Below are 18,822 nucleotides of genomic sequence, written 5' to 3' on the forward strand. Positions count from 1 at the left end.
TTTTTTTCCCTCTCTCTCTCTCTCTCTCCACTAATTCCACTCCACCTATCCAAGAAAGATTAGGGTACTTACAACTATGTTTTTGTAACTAAGAATGTACATTATACCTAACTTCATTGTCTCCCTTCCATAATAAAAACCCTCTTTTCTCTCCCTGCTTTACACATCAAACACTTGCAGCAAATTGCAAGGACCACTCTTCTTTTTTCTACATTTGCTTGCGTTGTTTTTAGTAATATAGCTTGGCCAGTGCCACCGCTATCCAAAAACTAGAAGATAATAAAATGGTGGCAAAAATTCTCTTCTCATTCTCAGTTCTTCTATTCTTCCTTCTACATTGTTCCACAACACTAGCTCAGGGTCCAGCAGCAGCTCCGGCACCACCCGGCCCCACCAACGTCACGAAAATCCTCGAAAAGGCTGGTCAGTTCACTGTCTTTATTCGGCTTATGAAATCCACCCAGGAAGATGTTACACTAAATGGTCAGCTAAATAACACAAACAATGGCATAACTATATTTGCACCAAGTGACAGTGCCTTTCAGAGCCTAAAATCGGGCACACTTAACTCCATAAACGATCAAGGAAAAGCTGAGCTTGTGCAGTTTCACGTTATCCCAACTTATCTTACAACTTCCCAGTTCCAAACAGTGAGCAATCCATTGACCACGCAGGCAGGATCAGGTGACAGGTTTCAGCTTAATGTCACCACTTCAGGAAATTCAGTGAACATAACTACAGGACTTACTAATACAAGTGTATCCGGCACTATTTACACTGATGGCCAGCTTGCCGTTTATCAGGTTGATAAAGTGCTACAACCAATAGATATTTTCACCCCCAAACCCCCAGCTCCGGCGCCCGCACCGGAAACAGCAAAGAAGAAGAAGGCTAAGGCTGCAGAGAGTCCAGTTGTTCCAAAGGACGTTAATGGTGCAGAAAGATTTATTGAGAGTAACAATATGGTGTTCTTTGGAGTTGGTATAGTCACAGCAATACTTTCTTTGTGACATAAAAGGCTTTTGACAAGGCATGCTGGGGTCAGGCGATCAGTTTTCCTGCAATGGTGTATGATTTTAATGAGCCGGGTTGAATATGGCGGTGGTGGTGGTGATTATGAAGGCTTATGGTGAGTGCTTTTTGAGTTTTTGTTTTGAGTAATTGTTGTTTTTGTTATCAGTCTCAATTGTATCATTTAATTAAGTTTGTGATTAAGATTGAATTTTGATGTTCTTTTCCTTTTCTTTTCTTGGGATTTTGATTCCCATTTCTTTCTTTTCAGATTTATTTGTACTTTCAGAATTTTGTAACATAGTTTGGAAAGAATTATTATGAGTCAAGCAATTTGTCCTGGGAATATGTCCTTGAAAGTTATTTATTTTTCTAGAAGCAGTTCCCAGCAAGCAGACCTTTAGGAATAGAACATGAGTGGGGAAAAAACAGGAAATGTGTCATGGCATGTGAAATAGAATGCTGCTTTTGATACATACGGTACCCAATAATTTATAACATTTGATGGGTTGTTAAAGATGAAAGAGAAACAAAGTAAGAGCTAAAGGCATCACAATCAAGTTATCTCTCTAGAATTCCTGTGGGAACTTACTAATTAAAGAGTAGGAATAATTATAAATACCTTCCAAAGTTTATCCTATTATATACTTTCATCTTTACTTTTTTTTTCTTAAAAAGAAATATTACTTTTCTATGGAAGGTATTTATAATTACTTTTCATTCCTTACATTTATATACTACCCAATAAAATAGTTGTTTCCTTAATTATTTGTTCAAATTTTTTGTATCTAGTCTAGATGTATGTCTCCATTTGGATACCACATCAATAGATAATTAATATATATTTATTACTATTAAACGATAGAATATATGTCAATTATCTAATATCAAAATGTAAAAGCACTCATCTATGTGTTACTTTTTTTATTTATTTTGATATATATATGTTAGATTAAAAAATACAAAGTTAGTCGAAGAATTAATATATCATTTTTATTGGGAACAAAGTGTTTTATAATAAAAAAATACTCTTGTCTAGGTTTGATATATATTCTCACCTATATACTAAATCGATAGATGATTGATACATATTTATTATTTTTAAATAAATGAGTATGTGTTAATCATCCAAGACCAAAATGCAAAATATTTACACTCACCAATCCTAGATAAGAAAGAATTACCCAAATAATAATTGCTTTGGTTCGGTGACCGGACATTTATTATTACTAGTTTTTTTCTCCTAAAATAATACTCTCACCGTTCCATAGTAATTGTGGTTTCTTAATTGTTCATTTGGATTAAAAAATATTTAATAGATTTAATTATAAAAAAAAGTAATTAATTTAGATGAAATTACATATCTATAGATTTTGTAAAATTTATTATATCTATTCAAATATAAGGATAAAATAGAAAAAAATATATTATATTGGATATATAAAAATAATAGATAATTGAAACTTTATTAATTTGAAAAAAAAAACGGATAATATAGAATTAATCTTTCATTTTATAAAACAAAAAAAAATCTTCCCATCCGCTAATGCACTAACATACTAACATATGGTAGTAACCAATACATTTAAGACAATTTTGTACAATGGGAACAAATTTACCAAGTAAAACATAAAATAACAAAAGAATAGAGATCAAATAAGACACTTGAGTTGTCGTTCTTTATCATTTCATTCTCCATTAACGGAATATCACTTTAAGTGAGGATCAAATGTATTACTCCTACAAATTTAAGAATGAAAATACATGATAGGCAAGAAAGGAAAAGGTCCTAAAATTCATCATGATTGTTTGTACTACGAAAACCTTTCAATAATTATTTAGATTGCTAATTAATAACTTCGTAAAATTTAGATTCTCTATAAAAAGAAAACAAATTCCTGAATTGTTTTTAAGTTGGAAAAGACATTCCTTAATTCCCTTGTTCTCTGTCTTTCTGTTGTTATTGCACAAAATATATATTTATCATCTAAAGTAGTTTGCAAATGTGGTATTCTTGCTAGTTGACACAAAAGGCATGAATTAAAAATTAAGGGCAATCATAGTATTTGTTGGATTCTGTTTTGGGACATATTATTTGAATCATTAAGTTGAATTTCTTGGCAGAACCGCAATGCCATATATATACATATATTAATTGGGTTCCAGACTTCTACATACCTTAACAATATTGTCATAGACTCATGTCTGAAAAAAGAAAGGTTGGTCAGAGGAAGCTCTGCTAGATATTTGATGTCTTTCTAGTGGTAGGACATAAATGATACGAGCCTAATGGTTTGTGGCGAAAGCAAACCTGCTTGCAATGTATTTCTAATATCACTAAATTTCTGATATCTAACATTTTATTTGGACATCCATCAAAACAATGTACTAGTTAGTGTTGACTTTCAGTCCTAGGTGCCTGTAGCACTTGAAATACAAGTTATATATTTATGTGGTTTTTGTTTTTGGCTTACATATGGAAGGTAATTAACCTTAGGTGCTAATTAAGTTGAGATATGCAGCCTACTGCTTTCCTGCAATAGGAAACAAAAAAAGAATATGTTTATATGCTTCAAAAGCACAAAACAAATGTCCAAGAGCGTATGGACGAGATATGCAGCCTACTATTTTTCTGCAATAGGAAACAGAAAAAAACATATTTATATGCTTAAAAAGCATAGAACAAATACCCAAGAGCATACAAATGAAATGGTAATGATTCATTTTAGTTTAATTAAGGCATTGAGTTCGAACTTTAGCTTTGCCACCCGTAAGGGCTCTGTCCAACACGCTATAGATTAAATCTAGATATGTACACACAAAAAATCACAAAAAAAATAATTAATGAAGATAGTAGCCATTTGTATGCAATGCTAAATATTATCTAATTAATGAACTTTTTTAAGTAAACAAACTTATCAAGTATGCAGCTTAAGTACTTAGAGATCTCAAATAATGTCTATGGATAGGTATATTGCTGTATTTCAATATGAAAAAACAGGATCTTGTAATTAACTGTAGAGAAAAGAAAATGAGAAAAAGAAATTAAGAAAAAGCCTCAAATTAGTTTGGATGCAAGCATTGATCCTCTTGAATCTAACCAACTTGTAGGGGTATCCATACTAGCTGTGATAAATCAATGAAATTCAGATATTTTAATTTTCAGCTTAATCGCCCAGTACTTAAAATGATGAAGTTAAACACACATCACTACTAATCTCTTTAATTTAATTTGTTCCTAGCAAATCATGTTGAATTTACTTTGAAACCGCAAGATATTCCTGAATGCTATCAGAAACTAACTTTATACTTTCATGGGGTAATAGCAATTCAGCAAGAAACATACCTAGATTGAAGCCATTAACGGCAAACTTACTGGGGTAGCTTTTGTTGGTTGCAAAGTACTACAGAGTATTTCCTCCAATTGATACCCAAAACCACTTCTTCATTTACAATTGTGTCAACAGCTGAAGATGGTAAGGAATTGACAAAATCAATCTTTAAGCTCCTCTTGATTGCAAGCTTAGAAACTTGGTCAATTTCATCAATCTACCAAGTTTCTGATGCACACTATTAAGTGTTTGATCAACTTGCTTCCTTATTTTTGCAAGTATATATGGTAGTGAGTAATATTTTGAGTTTAAGCCTTGCTCTTGTTGTTATGTTGGATCAAAGAAAGGGCTTAGAGGTTATTACTTAATCCTTCCTTACTCATCAAATCGCAACTTGTTGAGATAAAATTAACTCCGCCAAAATTAAGTGGATTATACTTTCATCAAGTTAAAATGTCATAGAAGGCTCTATATCAGTGATAAAGCTATCCTTCCTGCTTGATAAGACAAGCCTCTTTTCAACAATCATATGCACAATCTTAATTTTGCCTATGTACCCTCTTCAAATCTCCTCATGTATGCATAAATGTTTTAAATTTTCTTAAATTCCAAGCAAACAAATGGCTGCAGCAGTATTATGTCCCTCTCTATTAATACACTTCACCTTTTCAAGTGATATGAGATAAGGTACTAGCAACTATAGTTACAGTGTTTTGTAACTAAAATTGTATATGACACCTAAATTGATTCTCTCCTAAACCACAATATAAACCCCTCCCTATCCCCTTTTCACTCATCAAACACTTGCACTTGCAAACAAGTACTAGTTAGTTCCCTTTACAATTTTACATTCATTTCTAGCTTCACTGCCCGATAGCACTACAAAGATGAAGCAACAATATTTCTTCTCATTTTCACTTGTCATTCTCTTCCTTCATTGCACCAACATTCTGGCTCAGATTCCGGCCGCTGCGCCAGCACAAGGACCAGTAGCTGCATCTCCACCAGCACCTCCAGTCACATCACAGCCACCAGCCGCATCACCAGCACAGCCATCTTCAGTACCTGCCCCTACCAACGTCACTAAAATACTTGAAAAGGCAGGCCATTTCACGGTCTTCATCCGCCTTCTGAAATCCACACAAGAGGAAAATCACTTGCTCACTGTCCTCAATAACTCAAACAATGGTCTAACCATTTTCGCACCAACTGATGGAGCGTTTTCGACCCTCAAATCAGGCACTCTCAACAGCCTAACCGAAGAACAGAAGTCCGAATTGGTGAAGTTTCACGTAGTCCCATCCTTCCTGTCAACTTCCCAGTTTCAAACTGTGAGTAACCCAGTAGGAACGGAAGCTGGAGCTGGTGGCAGAGTAGCATTAAACTTCACAGCCTTTCCCAATTCAGTAATCATCACAACAGGACTTACAAATACAAGCATTTCTGGCACTGTATACTCAGACAATCAACTTGCTGTTTATCGGGTCGATAAGGTACTTCTCCCAATGGACATTTTCACTCCTAACGCTCCAGCTCCAGCACCAGCTGTACCGGAGAAGAAACCCAAGAAGGAGACTCCTGATGCTGCAGTGAGTCCTATTGCTTCTACAACTACTACTCCCACTACTGCTGCTGCTGCAAATACATCCGGTGCGATGAGTTGTGTGCATAATCATGGGGCGATTCTTGGAGTTCTTGGCATAGTAGCTGCAATTTTGTCTTTATGAGATGGAGAAAGATGGTTTCTGGATTTTGATTCTTCCGAGTTGGATTGAGTGAGTGGTAATCAGCGCTGCGAGTGCTCTTGAATAATTGCCATTTTCCTTCCAGTCCTTTTCGTTTTTTTTTTTTTTTTGAGAAGATTTGAGTGTGATTCTATTAGAATAGACGTTTGATATTTATACCATTTCCCTTTTCTTTTCAAATTTCATGGATATGCAAATCTTTAATAAACTTGAAGTCTACTTAATCATTTTTTTTTTCTCAATCATTATTATTAAATTAATTTAGAATTTGTATGCATGAAAATGAGAGGACTTTTTCATTCAGCATTAATTAAATGCTAAGTTCGGTATTAGATTAAGCAAAGAAAAGGATAATTACAAATAATCCCAGGTTTACTCTATTGCACACTTTCTATCTATGTAATTTTGAAATAGCATCTTTCGTTTCTCACACGAATTCAAGTAATATGTCTATTTATAAAATGTAAAAGACAAAATGTATATTTAAAGATATGAATTTTATAATTTATTCCCTTTAATATTTTAATTTTTAATTTAATCTTACAGAACTTTATTCTTGTAATCTCTTAGATATTTTTATTTTTTATTTAATCTAACAGATATCTGAACATTTTTTATAACATTTAAATATTTATGAATAGTACACATTGACAAATTGAATAAAGTCATAAGTTAAAAAGTATTTAAATATCACAAAATAACAAGTTGAAATATTTATTAAGTTATACATTGAAAATCTAGGTATTAAAGTAACCAAATAAATAAAATTTAGATGAATAAATATGTATTTAATCAGTACAAAATGATAATACAAGAAATAATACCTTTCAGTTTCATCCATGCCAAAAATTCTTAGCTATACAATGTATATGTCCAATGGCGGGAAATGAATAAACATGGTAAGCAAATGGAGATGTTACGGCGTAAACCACTTGTTTGATTGCTAGTTCTTAGCTTGAGGGGGGTAGAAACTAGTGTCATGTGAGTTTTGTTTTATCCGTAAACTTAGCCCACGTGCAGCCTAGCTCACTTGTTTTACCCAGTGTGAAATTAGTTCTTAGCTTGCGGAGGATGGGGGCTAGGTGTGATTATAGCCTCCTCTAGCTTTTTAAGACTTATTTCAGGTCCATGTAATTTTTTTAAATTTTTTGTGTTAGCCTCTCCAAAAATTATTATATTTTTGTTTGCAGTTCTTTTTTACATTCTTTGTAATAGATATGCCATTTTATTTCCCTCTAAATTTCTAGGCTGGAAACGTAACATGATATGAGGATACAAGATTTTCTAAGAAGAAGAGAAGGTTGTTCGTTGAGAAAGAGTCAATACACAGCCCCTCAAACTAAAAAAAATGACCAAAAAAACTCATAAGAAAGCTTGTTTTTCTCTTTCTCACACTAAATTTTTTTCTAACGGCTAGGGTTTGTTTTGTAGCCTTCCGAAAGAATGAGACATCAAATGTAATATGTGGGCATATTTGAATTAGATAAAAATTTACGTATATTCAAACTTTCTCATTAAAATTTGTTTGAGTTTTAATGTATTATAAATAATGCATGAATTTAATCTTTTATAATATTATACAGAAAAATAAAATATTTTGAGCTCATACTGAATCAGAAAGAGCTCAGATCGAGTTCATTTTTAGCTTGCGCGAGCTGAGACTGAGCTCGGGTGAGCAAAACCTAAGCCAACGCGAGCTCAGGCCTAGGGCTTGGGATAACTTACCAGTTCGACTCTTGATTTTTTCGATTTTAAGGATTTTGTGGATCAAATTTAACCATTAGCCAATTTTCACCATCATGCTTATAAAAATTTTAATCTCGATCTTTACTGATGACAATTTGAGTTCAAAGCACAAGATTACAAATTCAAGTACTTCCATTAAAATTTGTGTAAAGTTTATTATAGATTTTTTGGATGGGTAAATTATATTGGCCTTTACTAAACTTTACACTTTGTAATAAAAAGATACTAAACTATACAGTTGCTAAATTTTAATCTTAAAAATATTAATAAATATTTTCGGCACATTTAGAAGGTAAATAATATGAATAGTCACCTGATTTCGCATTTTGTAACAAAAATATACCAAAACTTTTGTTATAAAAAGGTATTGCACATATATTAAAATTTTATTACATTTTTATTAAAAAGTATAAAATTTAAGAATTGTCCATATAATTTACCTTCAGACTTGTCAGAAAAATTTATTAGGTGTTATTAAAATTAAAATTAATTAATTATTTAGTTAGAGATTAGAATTCTATACCTTTAATTGTAACATGCAAAGTTTGATCAACACGAATGTAATTTATCCTAACTTCATTTTTAAAAGTTGCATCAATGAGCTTTATTTGTCCTTCACAATCTGTGAGGAAATTACTCAGAATTATTAGCCCTGTGTCAATTATTTATCCGAATTAATAAGTACCATTTTCGCAGGATTGGATATTGCACATAATTTTTGTTTAGCTTAGACGTCTATCTTTCCTTGATAAAGACAAGCCCCATTTCAACTTCCATGCACAGATACAATTCCCCACACACCCACTTAATTAAAACTATATCATCTTAGGATAATCACACCCACTCTTAAATCTCTCTCTTTTCCAGCTTTTTAAGCTAACTTGTTCATTTTATTAAAGTATCATATCTCTCTCTGCTAATATACCCTCCACCAAAGTATGCTTGTAACTAAAATTGCCTATCTCACCTGTTTTTATTATATCTTTACCATTATAAAAACACCCTTTATCTCCTCTTCACACATCAAGCACTTGTACAGGCAATAATATCTTTCCATCTTCTAGCACTAGAGCCCATCACGATTCATTACAAAGATGAAGCACCAATCTGTCTTCTCATTTTCACTTATCCTTTTCCTTTTCTACTCCACCAGAACCATAGCCCAATCACCGGCAGCCGCCCCTGTTCAGGCACCACCAGTTGCCCCAGTACAGGCACCACCTGCACCTCCTGTACAAGCACCACCTGTACCACCCTCGCAAGCACCATCCACTCAGGTAGCAGCATCACCTGGCCCTACAGACGTTGTCAAGATCCTCGAAAAAGCCGGCCATTTCACCATCTTAGTGCGCCTATTGAAAGCAACCAAAGAGGATTCTGAATTACTCTCAGAGCTCAACAACACAAACAATGGAGTGACAATGTTTGCACCGAACGACAATGCGTTTTCGAGCCTTAAAGTAGGCACTCTCAACTCCTTAAGCGATGAACAGAAAGCGGAGTTAACTAAGTTTCATGTAGTACCTACATATATATCAAGTACACAGTTTCAGACTGTGACCAATCCTGTCAGGACACAGGCAGGAACAGGTGATCGGGTAGCACTGAATGTAACTACAGTAGGTAGTTTTGTCAACTTAACTACAGGACTGACAAATGCAAGCGTTTTAGGAACTGTATACTCTGATAATCAGCTTGCTATTTATCAGGTTGATAAGGTACTTCTTCCGTTGGATGTTTTTACTCCTAAGCCTCCAGCACCAGCTCCTGCACCTGCACAAGAAAAGCCTGGAAAGAAATCTCCTGATGTAGAGACTAGTACTCCTACCTCTTCTAAGGATATTTCAGGTGCAGTAAGTATTGTTGGGTATAAGAATGTGGTTTTTCTTGCAATTGTTATGATGGCTGCATTGTTTCATTAGAAATTCTGGGTTTTCTTTTCTGTTTAGTTTCTCATTTTGTTGTTTCAATAATTTTGCGGCTTTGGACAATGATGATTTTGAAATAATTGTCATTTCTCTGATGTACAAGTGTATATCCATCATTGCTATCGTGTATATAATTGGTTTTACAAAAAATTACAAGGTCTTGGCGGCACAGCACTTCGAAAGTACCTTGAAGTTCGATCATCATCCAGCAGACAATTGGAAAGAAGACGATGAAGAAGAAAATTGAGTTGTTTTTGCTTCATTTGGTTGCTTGCCTAAGATCTTGATGAATTCGTATCTGTTTCTGTTTATAAAAATTATTTTTGAGTTGTGCATTATTATTCTTATTATTATTGTTGCTGATTTTGATTAATGAAGTCACAAATAATTCAGTCAATTAAACTCCCATTAATATTCTTCTATTGATCTTGCTTGAGCAGTACAATGTAATGATTTCTTGAGAAAAGAGGACAAAAGAATTAAGCTTATACTATTGCAATAGTGTATTAGTGCACTTTGCAATTAATATGTATATGAAAAGAAATTCAGTGCGTACGTATGAAATCTATTTTGGCCGTCGTTCTAGATCTGTCATTGGAATGAAATATTTCAATACTAGGGCCATTCAGTATTTTATTTCGGACTATTCCATATTATGTATTAATTTTAAATCATTAAATATAACACCACAAAATTAATATTCATAATCTAATTAAATAGCATATTGGAAAGCAACAAGCAAACATAAACTCAACCTTTTATTATTATAGAAATACAATAATGAAATCTTTTTCTATAATATAATCGACTTAGGTACAAAATAGATCTTGTGGTATAAAGCCATGAAAATCAAATTATATAATTTTTGAGTTGTTATTATTAAGTAATATAAGATTAAATCATAAAAATATTTTAATGAATTATAAAAATAATACATGGTTAAATTATAGAGGATAAGATAAGGTGATAAGATAAGGTGATAGATAAAGATAAAAAGACTATTATGCAGAGTTTTAAATTTTTGATTTTAAAATTATAGATTTAATTTGTTATTTCTGATAAAATAAAAATATTTTTTATTGAGTTAGGGTTAAATATTATTAAACTACTTAACTCAATTTAATGAAATAATTTTTTTTATAAAGTTACCTTATTTCGGCCTATCTGGTTAATTTTGGCCGGAATGACCATTTCAGCTAATCTTGATCGTTTCGGTCCGAAATTCGATTCGGAATAAGAAGTATTTTGTTCCATTTTTTTTAATAAAATGAGACATTCCGACCATTCCGATCGGAACAGAACATAATCAATAACTTTGGTATACACTCGACTAATAAAAGAGTAATATATATTTATGAGTGTTTAATATTTTAATATCGAATGATTAATACATATTTATTCATTGATGAAATATGTCAGTTATCTATCGATTTGGTATATAGATGGAAACATACACTAAGTTTAAAAGAAAAATTTATAAAAAATAATTCCTTATATATATATTGAAAAAATCCGAGATGAGCCTAGCTTCTCACCTTCTATTTCAGACAATTATTTTGTTTTTGTCTTAGAAAAGAAGGAAAATCCACATTATCGTGAAAATGATTGTTGGTACCTTGGGGGATGATACACAATTTCAAATCAATGATGCATATTATAAACATGATGTATCATGTTTATCTTGAATATGAGAAAAACTCACTCCGATATAATATGCTTATGTAAAGCAATTGTACTGCAATACTAACGGGTTACTAATAAAATGACACATGAGAAGTTATAATATTAAAATGGTTATATTCTAGAATTTGAAACCTTCGTTTCTTGATTATCTTGCTTAAAAAAATATCATTATTTATTCATTTATATAAAATCATTTACCATTTTTATAATATAATTGATTTATTATTTCAACTCAGCATGTGAGTTGAAATCACTATTTCATAATATAACTTTTAAATTATAAATATGAAAAACACTGAAATCTCCTTATATTAAGTTTTTATGACAAGAACAATATATCCAAACTTTTGGGAAAATTTATGATTTTATTCCAATGTACAAGAAAAAATAAGTTTATTCAAATATTTTAAATTTAGTTACATTTCTATCCATCATACGTCTTTTAAAGGTGCTAAACATATTATGATCTAAAATCCCTAATTTGTATATAATTTATTTTTATATTTATCAAAAAAATTTATCGATATTATTAAAATTAAAATACAGTAATTATTTAGTTATAAATTATAAAATATAAAATTTGATAAAGGTAAAATTTACAAGTCGTTTTTGGATGTAATGGAAGGCAAAGAAAGACAATAAACCCTTTGATCTTATTAACTAAAGAGATGCGACTTTGGACTATAGTTAGCTCAGCACCAATCAAGAATCTCCAAGGAATTCCAGGAATTCTTGGTATACATTCGTCTCAACCCCTAACTCTCTTTTCTAGGTTTATTGATATTGAATCTATTAAAGCTATTTGGCCACCCATTATATTTTTGCTTCGTTTACATTTACACATACATCAACTATTATGATTACATCAATAAATTCTGCCTTTCATGTCATTTCTGAATTATAAACAGAGAAAAAAATCTGAAGTCTTTCCTTTTTTAAATAAGAATTGGAAGTCAATTATGCTCGGCTACAATGTTGTATTTTGTAAAGTTTGGTATAAGGAACCCCTCACAGAAAAGGAGAAAGTGTTTTAGTGGTGAGGTCTAAACATAGTATTTAGGCCTATTAGTCAGCAGGTATCCCATTATTGTTTGTTAACATGCACAGACAATTGTTAAATTGTATCTAGTATTGAAAAATATGTAGTTAAAATTGGCAAAAACATATTAATAATCAGATGCTTGATTAATAGCCATTTTTGAGGATATTGGATTGTGACTGATAAAACTAAAAGTGATTCATTCTCCATCTTCAGCTAAAACGTCATAGAAGGCTCTTTCAGTGACTGCAACTACATAACACTCCCTTCCATACAGACAGCACTGATTCATGGATGGAATCTGTTGCATCTCCACTTGGAAAAAATAAATCCCATATTGATTCATTAACCAGTTGCAGCCAGTATTACATATCTCTCCATCGATACCCTTCACCTCTTTACAGGAAAGCATAAGCTAATAGGAAATGAAATCTGTCTTGCTAAATTTACACTTCACACCTAATTTCAGTTTGCCTCTTATCCCTATAAAATCTCCTCTTATCACCCCCTTCTTCTCACATCAAACACTTGTTCAAGCACTACTCCAGCAATAACATATTTTCCAAGCAATTTTAGCTAAGAAAAGGAACATTACAAAGATGAAGCAGCAGCAGCAGCAGCAACAATCTGTCTTCTCATTTTCACTTCTCCTTCTTTTCCTCTGCTGCACCAAGACATTAGCACAATCACCAGCTTCAGCTCCAGTAAAAGCACCACCTGTAGCCCCAGTTCAGGCACCGCCTCCACCAGCCGCATTAGCACCATCTGTGGCACAGGTACCTAAATTACCTGGCACGATCGATGTGGCAAAAATCCTTGAAAGGGCGGGTCATTTCAAGGTTTTTGTTCGCTTACTGAAAGAAACACAATCAGATGCGGAGTTAGTTGTGGAGCTAAATCATACACATAATGGAATAACCATCTTTGCGCCGACTGATGGTGCATTTTCAGGGCTCGAAGTAGGGACTCTCAACTCATTAACTGATAATGATAAGGTAAAGTTGGTGAAGTTTCATATAGTACCTATATACATATCAAATACCCAGTTCCAGACTGTGAGCAATCCACTAAAGACACAGGCAGGAAAAGGCGGCAGAATGTCACTGAATGTCACCGCTACAGGTGGTACTGTGAATATCACTACAGGAGTTACCAACACAACCGTTGCAGGCACTGTATACAATGATAATCAGCTTGCTATTTATCAGGTCGATCAAGTTTTACGTCCTATGGAGATTTTCGCTCCTAATAAGCTCCCTCCTGCTCCTGCTCCAGCTCCTTCAGTTTTGTTGGCGCCGCCACCAGAGAAGCCTAAGAAGGCTCCCATTGTACAGAGTCCTGCTGTTCCTATTAATGATATTTCTTTGGCAATGAGTTTAGGTGGTCTTGATAATGCGGTGATCTTTGCAGTGGGTATACTTGCTGCTGCAATGCTTTCTTTGTAAATGAATTTCTATTAGGTATTTATGGGGTTGGGGTCCCTTTTAGCAGGGTGTTATGATTTTGCTGGAGTTTGATATTGTACTGAGTTTCGATGTCAGTCATCCTGGAGACTACGGCTCCAGTATAACTGAGTTAGTACTTGTTGATTGATGTCTAATTTGAGTACTTTCATGAATAATAATTTTCATTTTCTTATTTATACAAGTATATGTAGTTCATCTATACTTCCCATTGTTAATCTTCTTTTTTCAACCATTACAAAGAGAGAGTGACATTTGTGAACGAAGAAACTCAAAAAGAAAAGAAAAATGGCAGCTTCAGGTTTTTCAACTTCATTCAGAATTACTCTCTAGTATCAACTTGAACCAATAGTCAGTGCACTTGGCCTTAAGATTCTTATTGTGTAATAAAAATTTTATTGTCGATATTTTAATTACTAATACTGTATTTTAATGGGACCAATTTATCTAACTTCGATTATAAACCTGTCAGAATCTTGATGTCAAATGAGCTAAATTGTTTTTAATTAAACAAGTAATAAGCCCATATCTCAAAGGTTACATTGACATTTCTATTGGATTTATGATAAAAACAAAGAAATGGAATAAATTAAAATAAATTACATTGTAGATTATATTTGGTTAAAATCCATAATTCATTTACAAATTCAAAATTTACGTGTTTTGAATAAAGTGAAAATTTATATAAAATTTTATATATTTAAATTTGAGTGGGATTGATTATAGCTAAACTATATTATAACAAATTATATAGAATTTTCAAATGAGTTTCATATTAATTTGTCGATATATTACATACCATCAAAATGTTTCATTCGATTTTTTTTTTAATTTTACTTTTTTTCATATATTTTTTTTAAATAAAATAAATGTTGAATGAATTTCAACTAAATATAGTATTAATGAAAAATTATAGAAAAAAAATGGACTGTATTAGGTTTAATATCAAAAGCTGATAAAAGTGCCTAGAAAAAGAAGTAGATAAAAATGTGTACCAAAGAAATAGATCAAAATGATTAGGCTTAATATATAATTCCACCTCTAAACTATACCGATTTAATCTCTTACACTCTTTGGGCCTTTATTGCACCACTTCATTCTATGGCACAAATAGTCCTTCACTGTTACCTGTTAGGATAATTATACTAATGGTCATCTAATTATATACTTAATTTAAATTTATTTTATAAAAATCATTTAATTTTTATTTGAGTTACACAGTAGTCACTTAATTTCAATTTTTTGTATGAAAGTTACTTAATCTTTTAATTTGGATTGCATAATGATCATTTTAGTTTGGGTTTTAATTTGTTACATATTTCCATCAACGTCAAATTCAGAGTATGTGATCTTTACTTTACTACTCATACAATTTTCTTCATCTTTATTATGTTTTTCACTTTGCTTAACACCCTCATTTAAAACTGTTTTGCCCTTGTTACCTAAAATATCTCTGTTAATACCTATGTCAATAGACTTATTAAAAAGTGAATCACACCCATCTAGCACATCATAGTTACTATCACTATGTGATTTACTTTTTGATAACATAGGTATTGAGAGAGATATTCTAAGTAGTAGCAATAAAGGCAAAACAGTTTTAAATAAAGGTGCTGAAAAAATGGAGGAACATAATGATGAAGAAAATTATGTGAGTAAGAAGGTAAAGATGAGATACCTTGAATTTGATATTGATGGGGACATGAAACAAATTGCAGTCTAAACTAAAATGACCATTATGTAACTCAAATTAAAATTAAGTAACTTTCATGAAACAAATTGAAATTAAGTGACCACTATGCAACTCAAATTAAAATTAAGTGATTTTCATAAAATAAATCAAAATTAAATGATCAAATTGAAACCAATTCATAGTTAGGTGACCATTGGTATAACTATTTTGTCACTTGTCGTTTTAATAGTTTCAATGGACTGGATCATTTGATCTTTATAGAGTTTTAGAAAACAACTATCGTTTTGAAAACCATTTGGATCAAAGAATTTTGGAATCTATGGATTTAATCAACCTTTATGGATTTAAAATTTATAAATTTTTAAAATTTCATTATTTGCATTAAACATCAAAATAATGGATTTTTATTTAAAATAAAGAATAATTTTTAAATAAAATAAATTTATTAAGAACGATATTAGAAAAAAAAAGGTATTGTAAAAAATCCGTCATTATTTTAAAATGGTAAATTTTGAAGGATGAGAAATTTTTTAAAATCTATAGATTTAGACTACTTTTTACTTACCAAAGGATAAAATTAAACTAAATTCAGAAATTTTATAAAATCTTTTGCCTAAAATCCTTCAATCTAAACAACTCCTCGGTTGTTTTGGTGCTTCAGAATTACAAGATTGTGGACAGTTGGGTAAGAAAGTCATTTCGGGCTTTCCTAGTTACATATGGTTCCTCAATTATGCAAGTTTTCAGAGTAATTATAGCCACCTTCATTGAACTTTAAACTTGATTTTAATTCAGTCGCTAAATCTTATTTTGTTTGGTTTCAATAGTTCAACTTCAATTGCCATTATTATTTAGCCACTTACAATTTATTATTTTTTATGTGTCATCTTCGTTGCCAGAAATAAATAAACAGTAACGCAATTGAAGTTAAATAATTAAATAAAATAAATTTAAGTTAAATAAATAATTATATTTAAACAAAACGCATAGTTAAATGTCTTCTGATATAACTACCCATGCACCTTTACATGGTCCTTTCTTTCTTTTTAATTTTTATTTTTTGAAAATGATCTTGAAATTTGACAACAAAATTCGATGATTAGTGCTTCAATAAAATAAATAAGACTAACCAAAGCAAGATTGTTTTAAACTTAGAAGTGATCAATCAACTTAACCGCTACTATGAATAATTCAACATGATCTTCCTTTCTTCCATAAGTTGATTGTTTTCATACCATATCAAATATTAGACTGATTTATGTTTAACATGATCTTTGTCTTTTATAAGTTGATTGTTTTCGTAATGTATCAAATATGAGACCAATTTATGTCCGAGTTTGAATATAGTAAATAGTAAACTTTTTCCCATTAGTATTGATTATAAAAATTCAAACTCGTAATCTCTGAACAATTAGTACTTTAAAATCTCGCCATAATGCCATTAGACAAATGCGGCATTGGTTCATTCTTTGATAAGTTAATGTGTCTAACTAGTTAAGAATTGAGAGGGTCATCTTACTTAGCAGCCATGTACTCTTTTTTCTTATCTTAACTAGTTAGGGTTTGGTGCTTGGATTCAGAATGATGAAACACTAAGGAACAATGCATTTCATCTCTTTAGCTAAAACGTCAGAGGAAACTTGTCTTGATAGAGATATCCTCCCTATATGATGCAAACATGTACTATTTTTCCACTTTCTACATTTATGCACATATCAATATGCAATTCTGAGATCTTATACTTGTTGGATAAATCAACCAAAACCCCACTTTAACTATCCTCCTATATATCTTGATTTTGAGCTCAATTACCAGTATTATATCTCTGTCTATAGATACCTTACACCTTGCCAGGATAGATATGGCACCAGTTACTAAGCTAGTATAACTAATATTGCATATTTTACACCTTATTTTGCTTCTGTCTTTACTACTATAAAGTTCTAGCATTCTCCGATTTACCACATCCAAACAGCAGCTTCGTAACCCATCTTTAATTTCCAAGCAATTAGACTACAAGCTACTCTGCTAAATATGGTTCAACAATCTCGCTTCTCATTTTCACTTCTCTTTCTCTTCCTCCACTGCAGCACCAAAATTTTAGCTCAGGCACCAGCTGCAGCACCAGTAGTACAGCCACCACCAGCAGCTCCAGTAAAGGCACCGCCTGCGCCGCCTGCACAAGCACCATCAGGAGTACAAATACAACCATCACCTGGCCCTCTCGATGTGGTTAAAATCCTTGGAAAGGCAAGCCACTTCACAGTGCTTGTTCGCCTATTGAAAGCTACACAAGTTGATACAGAATTGTTCTTGCAACTCAACAACACTAACAATGGAGCAACCATCTTTGCTCCAACTGATGGTGCATTTTCAGGCCTAAAAGTAGGCACTCTGAATTCCTTAAGCGATGGAGAAAAGATTGAGTTAGTGAAGTTTCATATAGTGCCTACATTTATATCATCTTCACAGTTCCAGACTGTGAGCAATCCTGTCAGGACATTGGCAGGAGCAGGTCACAGGTTTGCGCTTAATGTGACTACAGGAGGCAGTACAGTGAACATAACTACAGGACTGACCAACACGACAATTTCTGGAACTGTCTACACCGATACCAGGCTTGCTATTTATCAGGTTGACAGGGTGCTACTTCCTCTAGACATATTCACTCCTAAACCTCCTGCTCCAGCTCCATCACCAGCGGCACTGGCACCAGAAAAGTCCACAAAGGCTCCCATTGTAGAGTCTCCTGTTGCCCCTAAGGATCTTTCCGCGTCAATGAGTTTATTTATGCAAAATAATGTTGTTTTCCTTGCAGCTGGTATAGTTTGTGCATTGATTCCCTTATGAGAAATGCAAGTTTTGACCAGGTATATGTTGAGTTGCGAACCCTATTACTGTTGTTCTATAATTTGCGGCGGCTTTGGATTCTGGAGTGGTGTTTGTCAAGATGGTGGCTGATTTTGAATAATCCCTATTTTCTTCCTCAATTTACAATCGTAAACATTATTGTATCTTGTCATCTACAATCAAGTTCATGTTGTCACCAAAGAATACGAAGCTTGTTTATTGGGATTTTGTCATCTACAATCAACTTTATTTATAGAAAAATAAATGGTGGAATGAGTTGTTGTATTGTAATGAATAATTGAAAAAATAAGATGATTTACTATTAAAAATTA

The 18,822-nt window shown here is 32.3% G+C and overlaps 5 protein-coding genes across 5 annotated transcripts; all 5 read left to right on the forward strand.

The window, feature by feature from the left end:
• Positions 1-142: 142 nt before the first annotated feature.
• On the forward strand, positions 143-1,238 carry LOC8279898 (fasciclin-like arabinogalactan protein 12). The gene has a single exon (XM_002532566.3). It carries the CDS (start codon positions 285-287, stop codon positions 1,008-1,010), a length of 726 nt encoding a protein of 241 aa, XP_002532612.1. The 5' UTR covers positions 143-284; the 3' UTR covers positions 1,011-1,238.
• A 3,889-nt stretch (positions 1,239-5,127) lies between these two features.
• On the forward strand, positions 5,128-6,315 carry LOC8279897 (fasciclin-like arabinogalactan protein 12). Its single transcript, XM_002532565.3, has one exon. It carries the CDS (start codon positions 5,231-5,233, stop codon positions 6,068-6,070), a length of 840 nt encoding a protein of 279 aa, XP_002532611.1. The 5' UTR covers positions 5,128-5,230; the 3' UTR covers positions 6,071-6,315.
• A 2,445-nt stretch (positions 6,316-8,760) lies between these two features.
• LOC8279896 (fasciclin-like arabinogalactan protein 12) lies at positions 8,761-10,159 on the forward strand. The gene has a single exon (XM_002532564.4). It carries the CDS (start codon positions 8,929-8,931, stop codon positions 9,754-9,756), a length of 828 nt encoding a protein of 275 aa, XP_002532610.1. The 5' UTR covers positions 8,761-8,928; the 3' UTR covers positions 9,757-10,159.
• Positions 10,160-12,980: 2,821 nt separating this feature from the next.
• Positions 12,981-14,122, forward strand: LOC8279895 (fasciclin-like arabinogalactan protein 12). The gene has a single exon (XM_002532563.3). It carries the CDS (start codon positions 13,084-13,086, stop codon positions 13,927-13,929), a length of 846 nt encoding a protein of 281 aa, XP_002532609.2. The 5' UTR covers positions 12,981-13,083; the 3' UTR covers positions 13,930-14,122.
• A 3,440-nt stretch (positions 14,123-17,562) lies between these two features.
• On the forward strand, positions 17,563-18,822 carry LOC8279894 (fasciclin-like arabinogalactan protein 12). Its single transcript, XM_002532562.3, has one exon. It carries the CDS (start codon positions 17,675-17,677, stop codon positions 18,488-18,490), a length of 816 nt encoding a protein of 271 aa, XP_002532608.2. The 5' UTR covers positions 17,563-17,674; the 3' UTR covers positions 18,491-18,822.

This window comes from Ricinus communis, chromosome 8 (assembly GCF_019578655.1).
Source record: "Ricinus communis isolate WT05 ecotype wild-type chromosome 8, ASM1957865v1, whole genome shotgun sequence".
NCBI lineage: Eukaryota > Viridiplantae > Streptophyta > Magnoliopsida > Malpighiales > Euphorbiaceae > Ricinus > Ricinus communis.

Bases quoted from the DNA above. Each gene is read 5' to 3' on its own strand.
- LOC8279895 (XM_002532563.3), top strand. From the start codon at position 13,084: ATGAAGCAGCAGCAGCAGCAGCAACAATCTGTCTTCTCATTTTCACTT.
- LOC8279898 (XM_002532566.3), top strand. From the start codon at position 285: ATGGTGGCAAAAATTCTCTTCTCATTCTCAGTTCTTCTATTCTTCCTT.
- LOC8279896 (XM_002532564.4), top strand. From the start codon at position 8,929: ATGAAGCACCAATCTGTCTTCTCATTTTCACTTATCCTTTTCCTTTTC.
- LOC8279897 (XM_002532565.3), top strand. From the start codon at position 5,231: ATGAAGCAACAATATTTCTTCTCATTTTCACTTGTCATTCTCTTCCTT.
- LOC8279894 (XM_002532562.3), top strand. From the start codon at position 17,675: ATGGTTCAACAATCTCGCTTCTCATTTTCACTTCTCTTTCTCTTCCTC.